At 58.9% G+C, this 12,864-nt stretch overlaps 1 protein-coding gene across 1 annotated transcript; it reads left to right on the top strand.

Moving 5' to 3' along the window:
* Positions 1-857: 857 nt before the first annotated feature.
* On the top strand, positions 858-11,256 carry TNS4 (tensin 4). The gene is made up of 12 exons (XM_017834080.1): positions 858-1,353; positions 4,234-4,666; positions 4,851-5,266; positions 6,098-6,184; positions 6,643-6,762; positions 7,090-7,179; positions 7,448-7,525; positions 7,904-7,975; positions 8,939-9,107; positions 9,457-9,525; positions 9,741-9,767; positions 10,302-11,256. Exons 1-12 carry the CDS (start codon positions 858-860, stop codon positions 10,429-10,431), a joined length of 2,187 nt encoding a protein of 728 aa, XP_017689569.1. The 3' UTR covers positions 10,432-11,256.
* The last annotated feature ends 1,608 nt before the right edge of the window (positions 11,257-12,864 follow it).

Here is a 12,864-nt window from a genome sequence, read left to right as displayed (position 1 = left end):
TGAGGGACAGCTCCTGCCAAGCAGGAGGGCAGCAGCAGCTGGGGAGATCCCACTTGTTGCTGATGCAGTGGATCAACTTCCCCACCTCCAAACAGTGCCCTGAGTCCCTTTTTCCCTGACCCCTGAGGGAAGCCCACCTCCTGCCGTGGGGGTTTATAATGGAGAATTAAAAAATACTTTCTGTCTAAAGCAAAGCCCGGGAGTCTTCAAAGTGTATTAGCAGTCAGATTCCTCAAGCAGCACCATGACTGAGGCAGCAGCCACGTACTCAGGCTTCCAGGCTTGCCTTGTACCAGGAAAAAGAAATCCTGGATTAGCTGTACACCCACTCCAGGACACTGCCCTGGCAGGCAGCTCCGGCTCTGTGCCCGCCAGGCTCGCTGGCTGCCCTCGGATGCCTTCTGAGGGTCAGGGTCCCACGGGAAGACTGTTAGAGTGAGCCCTCATTTCATTCTTAATCCAGAAAATTAGCAAATAAAGCAGGATGTCGTTCTCAGGCCTTTGAATCATCCTGAAAAGCTGTTGCCAGTGAGTGCTCCGTGCGCTTGCCCGGCCACACTGTGGCACCGGGAGCAGAGGGTGGAAAAGCAGGACGGGGTGACTTGTTTTCTTATGAGCTGAATTCCAGCTTTGCGCTCCAAATCCCGGTTTTTATAGACTTTTCCGCTGAAGTCTGCTCCTGCCCGGGGCATGCCTGTGTAACCGCTCCTCTCTGCATTCCTCAGATTCCTCTTCCGCTGGAGACCGGATTGAAGACGGGGGTCTGAGGTCCCTGGTGGAGGAAGGAGGCGAGGAGCAGGAGGAGGAGGAGGAGGTTTCCCTTGGACTCTTAAGCTGTCAAACCGGAAAACCAAACCATGTCCCAGGTCATACAGAACCACGTGCTGCGTGTTGGACAGACTGTGTGTGTTCCCTCTCCGGAGGAAAGCAAGAACCTGCACCCGGCGGGGTACCCCGGGTGCTCCACCCTGCCGGGCAAGTACGTCTACTACTCCACAGAGTCCTGGGCTGACCCCCCCTCCGTGGTGCACCCCAAGGCCCACCTGCTCCCCGGAGGGAGGCTGTATGGAGCCCACCCTGTGCTGGAGCATGTGGCTGCTCACACACAGGGGAAGGGGCAGCAGGACTCCTCCTTGGAGAGAGCCACTGCTCCGTGTCAGCCGAAGCAGGAGGAGAACACCAGCGTGGATCCTGAGGCTCAGCCAGTGTCTCCCTCCCTGGACATATCCATAGAGGCTCTCAACCGGCTGATCCTAGAAATCGATCCGACCTTCCAGCCGCTGAAGGATCCAGCCCAACCTGCTGTTTGGGGTGACACCGCGGCCACCAAGGAACAGGAGCCAGAGGCAATAGGTGAGGAAAAGACACCACCAAGGCACTGGAGCCAGAGCAGCTCCAACCCAGTGAAAACCCTCTGCCAGGGGCAGCGGGAGCCCAGGGCAGAGAGGTCGGGCACACACCTGTCCTGTGGGCAGGACGGGGTCCTGGGGGGCTGGAAATGGGCATCAGGGATGTCCCGCACTGTTCCCAGTGGGATTGCTGTGGGGAGTTGTCTCCTGACGTCAGGGCTCCATATTAAGGAGCAGGACAGGCTGTGTATCCAGGCTCTGCCTAATTCCACTGCTTCCATGGCCCTGGTCTGATCACTGTTGACACGTCTCATGCCCAGCCAGCTCAGAGGGATCCAGAAGGGAACAGGGAAAACAGCCTTTGATTCAATCTGATGTTTGTTTCCCTGTGTTTGGAGAAAACATTTCTCACTGGAAATGGGACTTGGGGAAACTCCTAATCCCAGCTGTCCCCATCAGTGACAGGCCCTGGGCTCTGGGTGCCATGTGAGGACCCTGCTCCCCTCATTCCCTCAAGGCCAGCAGGGCCTTTCCCAGGGTCACACTTGACCCGTGGGAGCACAAGGATTTGCAGCCAGATTTCCAGGGCCCTGGGCTAAGGTACCGAGTGTTACACAACCATCCCATTTAAATGTTCCCAGTCACTTTGCCAGGGAAATTCTTTTTCCAGGGCTTGTGCACTCCTCGGGCAGCATACCTGGCATAGGCAAGGCACCAGCAGCACATACCAGCCTGTTCTCTGCTCAAGGGTTCCCTGCGTGAACCCTTGTGCAACACTTCCCTGTCATCCCTGCAATCCAAGCTCTGATCTGTGAGCTGCTCCTGATCCAAGCATTCCTGCCTGGGCTCTTCTGCTGGTTTTAGCTGTTCAGCACCCTGTGCACAGGGCAGCCCCAGCAGTGCTGGCACTGCTGTCACTGTCCTGGTGCACCGGGGGTGGTTCAGGTGCCCGAGGACACAGACTCGCTGCTTCCCAACAGCCTTGTTGCCTGTCCCTGTCTTTACACATGGAAATACCTTGACAGTCTGTCCCCAGGCCTCTTTCCAGAGGAAGGTGAAATGAGAGGATGGTAAAGGCATGAAAAAAACTCTGTTTTCCCTGAGCCCTTGTGCAAACACGAGGATTGTGGGGTCAGGGGAGGATGAGGTGCCTGTGAGGGTCCTGGTGCTCCAGCAGGGAGCCAGACAATTCCAGGGCAGACAGTGTCCCTGCTTCCCCCTAGGATGGACAGAGTGGCCTTGCAGATAAAGGACTGTGACAAAGTGCAAGTTCAGCTCTGGCTGCTCAGTGCCTGGATCTTGGGGGATGGAGCCTGAGAAGCTTCACAGGCTCCAAGAGAACACCTGGAATTCTGGCCACAAATGCAGTGGGGAAAGCCTCACTTTAGCTTTCATTTTCTTTTAGCAGCTCTTGGATTTTACACAAACTTCCTCCCACTGTGCAGGGTCTCTGTTTACCCACCTCCTCCCACTCCAGCCCTGCAACCTGTGACCTAATGTGAGGGTGGCAGGGACTGACAGTGACCAGAGAAGTGAGAGGGGCTTGTTCTTGGTTAGTGGAGCCCATGAGGAAGCTTTAAACATGACATGCTGCAGCAACAGGAGATGCTTTCATGAGAGTCACAAATCCCTCTGGAATCTGCTGGAGAGGAGAGGAGATCTCAGATCTCAGCTTACGTGACATCTGAGCTCCGTGTTTGTGGCACTTTTGCCACTCCTTTGATGCTGGAAAACTTGCCAAGGTCTTGAGCAAATATTTGAGGTTTAACCCCAGGTGATAAGAGGAGCCAAGGCGGAGAAGTAGGAGGTAAAAGGCCTCCTACATGAGCAGGGTGTGCAGATGCTTGTCAGTTCTTTAAAGGACAATTAAACTCCCCATTTCTCTCTCCCCTTGAGGAGCCATTGACAAGAGCTGGCTGTGAGGGTTTGTGTGCCGATACCGGGACATGCGGCTCTGGAGTCACTCCCAGGCCAAGTGTTGGAGGAGCTGCTGCTGGCAGTGAGGCTGTGGAGGGGGAAGGCTGTGGCTCTGGCTCCATCCTGGCGAGGTCCAGCTGTGTCCCCGCTGGGGACCAGCCCTCCCGGCCCACCCAGCACCTCCTCGGCGCTGGCCGTGCCAATCCGACCCTGCACCAGGGTTGGCACGGAGAAGGGGCTCGGGGAGTAACTTTTGTACAGACTTGTGCTCTTCCTGCTCATCCAGCTCTATGCCCCAGAGGTCTGGTTGTTCCTTGCAGTAACCAGGGTCAGCAGAGTCGGCTGCTCTGCCTGTCCAGCTCCCACATGGCAGGTCCAACCCTTCACACCGCAGCCAGGGGGATCGGGGTTGTCAGAGCAGCTTGTCTTTGCCGCAGCAAAAAGGTTTCTCCCTCTCCAAGAAACGCTTTTGAGAAGGGGAACTTTCCTGAAGTCCATGGCAGGGCAAGAACGAGGCGCTGAAAGCAAAGCTGGGCATGTCCAGACTGGAAGGGAGGTGCAAACTTCTGGCACTGGAGTGATTAACCACCAGAGCAGCTTCCCCGGGCAGTGAATCCACCATCGCTGCGAGTGCTTAAATGGAGTTTGAGTGTTCCAGCCCAGCCAGAAATTATGGCTTTGTCCAAGGAAGCCAGGGCCTGACGTACATCAGGCACCTGGGGAGCCAGGCACACTCTGCCAGCATTGGGGGGTCAATGCACTCTGGGGTCTGTGAGGAATCAGCCCCCATGGGATCTCAACAAAAGGCATGGGGGTGTCCCCTGGGACTCCCCTGCAGCCCTGCAGAGAGTGAAACCCAGAGCCAAAATTCACAGCAGGAAGAACAGACACGTGTCCCCCACGGAGCTTTATTAAGGAGCACAATTTGGACACTAGATTTCTAATAACCTCCTCTCTCTCCCTGCAGACATCAAGTACATAGAGCTGACACCAGGCAGAGCCATGGGGCCTGAGCTGCCACAGGGCTCCCCCAGCCCTTCGGGCACCCCCTTCTCCAGGTCCCCCCAAACCGACGGCTTCCTGACCCAAAAAGGGGCACTCGGGGCCAAATACAGCACCAGTGACAGCGTGGTTTTCTCCAGCCCACCCGGACCCTCGAGCTCCCAGTCAGCCACCCTGAGCTGCAGCAAAGCATCCGAGAGCATCACGGTGCCCCAGCAGTGCACGGCCGGACACACGGACACCACTGCCGGACACACGGACACCGCCTCCCTCGGCACCTCCCCGGGCATTGACAACCTTCTGAAGCCTGTGCACGTGGTGAGGGCCCAGCAGCGGGGCAGTTGGGTGTCCCAGCTCTCCACGAGCCCCGGCTCTGACACCAGTTACATCCTGGGAAGGTAAATGCCGCCTGTGCTCCGGCCTCGGGGTGATGGTGGGGATGGAGGGGGTGCAGGGCTGGGCTCTGAGTCCCTCATTCCTCACGCTGGGAGCCGGCGGGTTGACAGAGCTGGTGCAGTCCCTGGGGTGGGCTCTGCATGTCAACACCCCCCTGATGTTCTCTGCTCTTTGTCCCTCTTGCAGCAGCACCCACTCGCTCCACAACGAGGACTCGGATGCTCCCACCGCTGCCTGCCCGTCCCCCTCCAGCTCCCTGGGCAGCCCCTGCTCCCCTTCCCCTGGCATCGTGTCTCACTCCAGAGAAGCTTTTGGCCAGAGGCCCCCCCAGCCCAGGGCAGGCAGCTCCCCCAGCGCCAGCTCCTCCTCGGCCCAGAAGGGCCAGGCCAGCAGCTGCCCCCCCTCCATCCTCCCCTCCGCAGCCGACATCCCGGTGCTGTTGGTGAACGGGTGCCTGGAACAAGGAGATGGATCCCCCCGGGCGGCCAAAGCCCCCCCCAGCTCTGCCATGCAGGCCCCCCCTCCCGGCTGCAGCCCAGCCCCGAGGCTCGGGGGCCTCAACAACGCGCTGTCGGCTCCTGCACTCTCCTGCGTCCCAGACAGTGAGTCCCAGGGCAGGGCTGGAGTGGGAGCTGCAGATCCTGGCAGCTGCTGGGAAAGGGGTACAAACCTCGTTTTCCCTCTGGTTTAGCCGTGGATTATAGACACAAAAGGCAGGAGGTCCTTGCCAGAGCTGGAGCTCCTCATTTTGTCCCCAAGGGCTCCGGGTGGTCTCCAGCTCAGTCCTGGTGACCCTGGATGAGCTGCACCCTCTGCCCAGTGGGGTGCTGGGGCACGGGCTCAGCAGGCAGGAACCCTCTGCTCCCTCGAGGAAATGCAGATACACCGATTTATAGTACCTGAGAGTGAGAACCACCGTTCTGTCCTGCCCTCATGGTTTGTGGGCCCAGACCAGGGTCGGGAGGAGGGGTTGGGGCTCCTGTTTGCTCTGAGGACACCAAAAGGTACAGGAGTTCACAAGGTCCCTCATTCAAGGGCAAACACTGGGGCTATTGTTCTTTGGAGGAGATGAGCAGAGGCAGCTCTCAGGGCAGAGGGTTTTAATTGGGATCCTTATGGGAATAGCAGGAGGGTGTGTGGGTCAGATCCTCAGCTGGTGTAAAGCCCATGGTCCAGTGCATTGTGCAGGGCTGGGCAGGCTGGCACTGCCAAGGGATTCCATGTGCCCCTCTCTGCACTACATCACAGCCTGCCAAGAGAGATAATTACATGGAGAATGAGCTATTCTGAGGAGTGGGGAGGAAAGGATTCAAAAGGATTGAAAAAACCTTCAGCCCTGACCAGCCCGAAAAAGAAATACCTTTGCTGGGCTCTGTCACCTGTGGAGGTCCTGCAGGTCCCTGCTGGCCTTGACACCATGGGGTCTCTTGCAGGTCCCCTCAGGGCTGGGCAGCCCACCATGAAGTTCGTGATGGACACATCAAAGTACTGGTTCAAGCCGAGCATCAGCAGGGACCAAGGTGAGGCAGCGAGGGGCTCCAGGGGGGTGACCCCACCTTGGGCTCCTGCCTGTGCCCTGGGGTGGAGTCCTCCTGTGTCCCTGGGGACTCAGTGAGGGCAATTCAAAACCTACTGGGGGCTGATGGGGGTGGAGAGACCCTCTTACTCCGAGGGGGACGACTCAGAAACACGGGCTGTGCCACAGCCCCTCTGTGACCCCCTCAAGCCCAGAAAAGCTTCTCCTGCCCCTGTGCTGTCCCACAGGCAGGGGCTGAGTGTCCTGGGGACCACAGGGACCTCTGAGACCGAGGCAGGGCCCTGCAGGAGCACAGCTGGTGCTGCACGAGGGCCGTGCGCGTCCTTGGCAAATGCTCCGGAGTCTTTCCTGCTGCTGCCAAGGAGCGACTGCCCACAGAGCACAGGAGTGGGGAGGTCCCACCTGTTGTGCTTGGCTGAGCCCCTGCCTGTGCTCTGACAGCAATCCAGCTGCTGAGGAACAAGGAGCCAGGCACGTTCCTGGTGCGGGACAGCACGTCATTCCGGGGCTCCTTTGGACTGGCCATGAAGGTTCCCGGCTCTCCGTCCGGCAGCCAGACAGGTACAGGGACTCGCTTGGAGATGGGGGGTTCCTTTAATGGTTTAACTGAAACTGGGCAAACTGAAGCCAGATGAGAAACAACAGGATTTTGGTTGTGTGGGAGATATTGACGGTGTCTGTTGGTGCCCATCCCACCCCTCACAGGGGCTGGCACCACGCTGGCCCCACAGAGAAGCTCTGGTGATGCCCTGGGATGGGCAGGGGTGGGCAGGCACAGGTAGGGGAAGGCGGGGGTGGGCAGAGGAGGGCAGGCACAGGTAGGGGTGGGCAGGGATGAAACAGCAGCTCTGGGGCTGGTGCTGATGCTGGTTTTGGTCCCTCTTGCAGGGGACGACAGTGACCTCGTCCGGCATTTCCTCATCGAGTCCTCCACCAAAGGGGTGCACCTGAAAGGGGCCAGCAAGGACCTGTATTTTGGTAAGGACAGTGCCATCACCCACAGCAGCCCTGGCAGCCCCAGGAGCTGTTTCCAAACCTCCTGGAAGCACCAGGGTGACGAGGTGAGCGTGTTGCACACCCACAGCATGGGCACCCCCCAGCCCCCAGTCCTGCCTGCATTTCCCTGGCAGTGAGATCATGGCAGTAGGAAAATGAGCTTCCTGGGACACTGTTGGGGGGTGGAGGCATGTGGTGGGAGGTTTCAGGCACCAGCCCCCCCCCCACAACTCGTGGCTCTGTGTTTCAGGGAGCCTCTCTGCCTTCGTCTACCAGCACACCATCACCCCTCTGGCACTGCCCTGCAAGCTCAGAATCCCCACCCGAGGTAGGTGCCGGGACAGGGGGGATGCTCCAAGGGGAGGGGGGAAGGTCCTGAGGTGAGGAGGGGGCTGAGCCACCCAGGTGCCCTGCGAGGGGCTGCTGCCCTGGCTGCAGGCGGAGCAGGGACCTGCAGAGCTGCCCTGAGGACAGCACAGCACTGACCCCCTTCTGCTGGGGGTGAGGGTGGGCGAGGGAAGGAGGAGTGGGGAGATCAGAGGTGAGCAGAGCCAGGAGAGGGAGGTGGAGGACAGTTAAGTTAATTACTGCTCTAAGCCCCTGCAATTAGAGCAGTCCTGGGCCTTTGTGAGGTAAGGAATGGCCAAAGAGGTGACCAGCACAGCCCTGCCTGTGGCATCACTGCTCCTGCTTGTCCTTCGTGCAGATCTCGCTGGCGGAGAAGACAGCCCAGACTGTGCTCCTGAATCCATGCTGTCCCTGGCAAACAAAACTGCAGGTGAGGGCTCGAGCCTGCACTGCTGCCCAGCTGGCAAGAGCTGGAGCCCTGGGCACACTGTGACAGCAGCAGGTCACCCCCACACACTGGTGGGGGCCTGTGTGACATCCCCCTCCAGCTTCCCCACCGGGCTGGGGATACCCCCAGGATCTCCCCACCTCCTCCCCAGCCCCTGGGCTGTAGGGGAACCTGGTATTTTTAAGGAAAGGAGATTTTGGGTCCTCAAGATACTAGAGAACGCAGTTCTTGAGGTCACAAGGCTGACAAAAGGCCCCCATTTCCCACAGTTTTAAATAGCTCCTGATTTTTAAGCCTCTCCCCTGATGGGGTTCAATGGGGATTGAACATCTGGAGCTTTAGGAGAGGGATGGGGCAGTCGGGGGCTGCTTGAATTGCTGAGGGACCTTATGGGGGACATGTGGGCACTGCAGAGCAGGATGGGAGGGGTCTGTGCACCCCAGCCTGGGTGGGAGCAGAGAGGGAAGGGCAGGAGACCACACGGATGGGTCACAGCACAGGCCGGGGAAGCGGGAACGGCTTTGTTTTGCTGGAAATTCTGAAAAATCAGTTGGCAAGCTGGAAAGTTTAGTTTGACCCAGAGCAGCCCTTTAAACAGCTCAATCAGCCTGAAATGTCATGTTTTAGTTTGGCCTTCAGCCCTTCGTTGGCTTGGGGTATTTCTGCTTTTCATTAAAGGAAATATGTAATAAACAGAAAAAAAAAAGCGCCCCAAATGTGACATTTAGAAACGGGAAATTAAATACTTTGACTTTTACAACAATTAGTGCGAAGAATTAAAGTAAACCAAACCAAATTGGTGAAGAATTTCTGAGTCACCGAACCTTTTAATTTTCGTCAAAACAAACCCGACCCGGATTCCGTGTGAGGGTTCTGCAGGATGATCCCGGGGACCCAGCCCTGGGTGTCACCCGTGCTGAGCCGGGCTCTGTGCTGTCCTTGCAGTGTGCAACGTCCTGTACCTCAGCTCGGTGAACGTGGAGACGCTGACGGGAGCCCCAGCCATCCTGAAAGGCATCTCCTGCACCCTGGAGCTGGAGCCGCTGCCCACGCCCACCCTGGTGCACTTCAGGGTGACGGAGCAGGGCATCACCCTGACCGACATCCAGAGGAAGTAAGAGCCCAGGGATGGGCTGAGGGGGTGGCCGAGGGGGGGTCATGGAGAGGCAGCTCCCCCGTGCCCACCCAGCCCCCTCCTTGCCTCCCAGCCTCAGGAAAAGCTGCCCTGCTTGGACAAACCCACGTCACGATCCAGGGATGGACCTGGCCCCTTGTTGTGGTGCAGGGCTGTGCGTGGCAGCACCTCAGGGGTGGGATGCAGGAGGCAGCTGGACCCGGGGTTGGGATTCTGGGATGCCATTTGGGACCCCCATTCCCCAGCAGCCGTGACAGGGCTTGGATCTGCATAATCCTGTTCCTGCCTGGGCCCTTCCCTCCCATAACCCTTCCCTCTCCTCTTCCAGGGTGTTTTTCAGGAGGCACTACCCCTTGGCTGCCATCAGGTTCTGCGGGATGGACCCCGAGAACAGAAAGTGAGTTTTGGGCGGCCGTGCCGGTCGGAGCCGCCTCCTGTGCTCCCTTCCCTGCCGTTCCCAGCACTTCTGCGCTGCTTCAAAATCCCAAATCCCAAAAAACTGCCCTGGGCGTAACGCGCCGGGGTGGATCTAAACATAACCCTTGGCTTTGCAGCTGATGGGATGAATTAAACATCAGCCTTTGAGCAACTCCAATTCTGTTCTTCCCTCAGGTGGCAGAAGTACTGCAAGTCCTCCAGGTAAGACCTGCACAGGGACCTCCTGCACAGAGCCGGGGGCTGGAATCTGGGGTGGATGATGCTGCTTTGGGAAGCAGTTGCATTGCAGAACATCAAAGAATCAGCTTAAAAATGAAGAGAGGATTCAATAGAAGTTACTGTGGTGGCTGGGTGAGGGGTGGAACTGGTGGGTAAAGTTTTAGGGTGGGTTTACTCTGTAGGTTTGGGCAAGAGGTTTGGCTGAGCCCCATTCTCCACATCCCCTTGTGCAGAACCCCCCATCCAAATCCCACAGCCTTTCCAGGGACTCACACTGGGCTCAGGAAGGGAGTTTATATCTGGCTCTACCTTGTGCTCAAGAATCTTTTCACGGCTGGGTAAGCCTTGCCAGAAACGCTCCTCCCAACTGCTTGGCTTCCAAGGAAACGTGATTGGGGAGCGGGCCAAGGTGGAATTGTTGGAACTGGGATTTGGCTTTGTGGCCGGGGCTGGTTTCAGCGTATTCCTTCAGATTCTTGGATGCAAACTGAATAAGCCTCTCTCCTTTTTTCAAAGAATCTTTGGGTTCGTGGCCAAAAGCCAGGCAGACTCGGGGAACCTCTGTCACCTGTTTGCAGAGTACGACGCGGTGCAGCCGGCGTCGCTCGTCATCGACCTGCTCCGCCAGCTCCTGCTCAGCCCGTAGGGATGGGACCTTGGGATGCCCAGGGCTGGCAGCTGCCCACACACTGCCGAGCTTCTCCTGCTCCTCTGCTCCTGCTTCTGAGTTGCATTTTTGGCAACAGCTCGTATTTATACTCTTTTTGTTATGTACCATCATGTCAGAAGTCTCAGTTAGAGATTTTCAACTCTGGTGGGATGAGATGCCCACGGGGAGCTGTGCTGGTCTGGGACAGAGCGGTGGGATGGGAGCTGTGCTCCCTATGGAATCACAGCCCCTCACCTGGCACCCGCTGTCTGCCTTGCAGGGCCCCAGTGTTCTGGCTGAGGTTCCTACCAGCCATGAGGGACCCCTGTGCTCGGGGCATCCAGGCTGAGGCAGGTCATGGAGCTGAGCTGAGCTCCCACCATTAGGAACTCGGTCCTGACCCCTTAGTGCCACAGGAGGGGAGGTCTGGGTCAGGCAGGGGGGACTCACCCCCTGAGTAGCACCAGAAGGCAGCTTTTCAAATCAAACTGTATAAAAATCACCAAGTCCTGCTGGAAACCTGCTTCCCTGAAGGAGCAAGAGGCATCCGCAGGCAGGAATGTCAGAGCAGCGCATTTTTCCCTGTGCTGGGAAATTCTCCTGCCCTTTTTCGCAGAGCGGGGTTACGGGCGGGCTCGACCTCCCGGCACCGCGGAGAGCTGGGAAATAAACGGTGACATTTTCATGACAGTGAAACATCGGGTTTTTGGAAATGACTTGCCTGAATTTGGGCCAGCTCCTCGGATGACGTGCGTTGGCGCGGCCCCGAGGAAGCCGATGCCGCCGTGATCTGCAGCAGCTGAAGAGTCGGCTCCGCTGCAGCTCGGAGCAGAGAGCGGCTCCGAGGCCACCACACTGTCACCTTCCGTAGTTGTCGCTTACCTGGGGCCTCTGCACTGGTTTTGATTTCAGGCCCTGTGTTATAAACCCGCATAGGGGTATTTCCAATAAAGCAGTGGAGCGTTTATCCTGCACAGACACCGCAGGGACGTCAGCAGTGGAGACACTCGCTCTGCTCTGGAACAGCCAAGCAGATGCATCCATGGCAGAGGGTCCCTCTCCTCCAGCCAGGCTGTGGAGTGGGTCCAGCTGGAGCAGCTTTTGGCAATGACCAAAACAGATATCAGGGTCGCTGCAGGGGGAGCACATGGGGCCCTGGAGCTCTGGGAGGAGACCTGAACAGCTTTGTGCCCCCCAGACCCTTTGCCCCAAGCTCTGCTCAGCCAGAACCCAGCCCTCTGGGGTGGGCTCGGGAGCCAGTCCCAGGGATCCTTGTGTTTCTGCCGCCCCACTGTGCTGCAGGGACCCAGCAGAATGTGGCACCCCAAGGTCATGGGCAGCTCAAGCTGCAGGATCCCAGCCCTGGGACCTCAGGGCAGGTCCGGGACCCCCAGGGCTGGACTCTCGCGGTTATCACGATGCTGGTCAGGATCATACAATGAGAATGGGAACAGGCAAAGGCTTTGGCTCCATGCAGTGCTTTGAGAGGGTCGTGCTGACCCCCTGACCCCGGCCAGCCCTGGCAGTCACCGGTACAGGGCCGGGGCGCGGGGCCGGGCTCCAGGAGCGCTGGCGTCGGCCCTGGTCCGGCAGCCGATGTGCTGTGCCAGCAGATTTTTGGGCTGCCTGTGCTGGCTGCGGCCGCCTCTGGTCCCGTCCCGGGGGTGTTTGCACAACCCCAGCACCGCGCGGCTCCGGTAACCGGAGCATCGGGCTGGCGCCAGCCCCGGGTGGCACTGCCGGCCCCGGGAGCCACCAGGCAGGGACCCGGCGAACTCCTGTGCCGTGACCGCGGGCAGCACCGGCTGCAGACGCCAGCAGACAGCCGAGCTGCTGTCGGGGGTGCCAGGAGCAGCGGGAGGGGTGCGGCTGCTGCATCTCCCAGCTGCATCCCGGCACCCTCCCAAAACGCCGAGCGGAGCCGGTGGTGCCCGGTGCACTCCGGCACCTGGGCATGTGCTGCAGGCTGCGGCTCGTCAAGGCCGGCGGGACAGCCTGGCCTCGAGCCCGTGTCCCTGGAGCAGCTGGTGCCCGTCCCTGTCCGGCCCTGAACTTTGAAGCCCGTCCAGGGTCCCCTCCCAGCCTGGCGCCGTCTCCGGCCCCGCCGCTGCTCCGTGTCGCTGTGTGGGGCTGACGGTGACAATCCTCCCGGTGGCACTGGTGGAGGTTGAGCTGGGAGTCACGAGGAGGCAAGAAATCATTTGCTTCTCTGCTCATGAAACTCTTCCAGAGGCTTCAGGGCACCTGGGTTTCCAGGGCTGCTGAACCCCAAGCCCAGCACAGGACCAGGAGAGCAGGTCCTTGGGCAGGGGTGGCGAAAGGAGCCTGTCCCCACACCGGTGGGATCCCACAGACCCCTCACTCCTCCCCCGCTCCCATTATTTAAAGCCATAAAAAATAAAACACACTCAATAGAAAAACATCAGATAA

This window comes from Lepidothrix coronata, unplaced genomic scaffold, assembly GCF_001604755.1.
Source record: "Lepidothrix coronata isolate B3197 unplaced genomic scaffold, Lepidothrix_coronata-1.0 Scaffold229, whole genome shotgun sequence".
In the NCBI taxonomy this organism is placed as follows: Eukaryota; Metazoa; Chordata; class Aves; order Passeriformes; family Pipridae; genus Lepidothrix; species Lepidothrix coronata.
The sequence above is the reverse complement of the archived record's forward strand: the minus strand, read 5'-3'. Positions and strand labels throughout refer to the sequence as shown.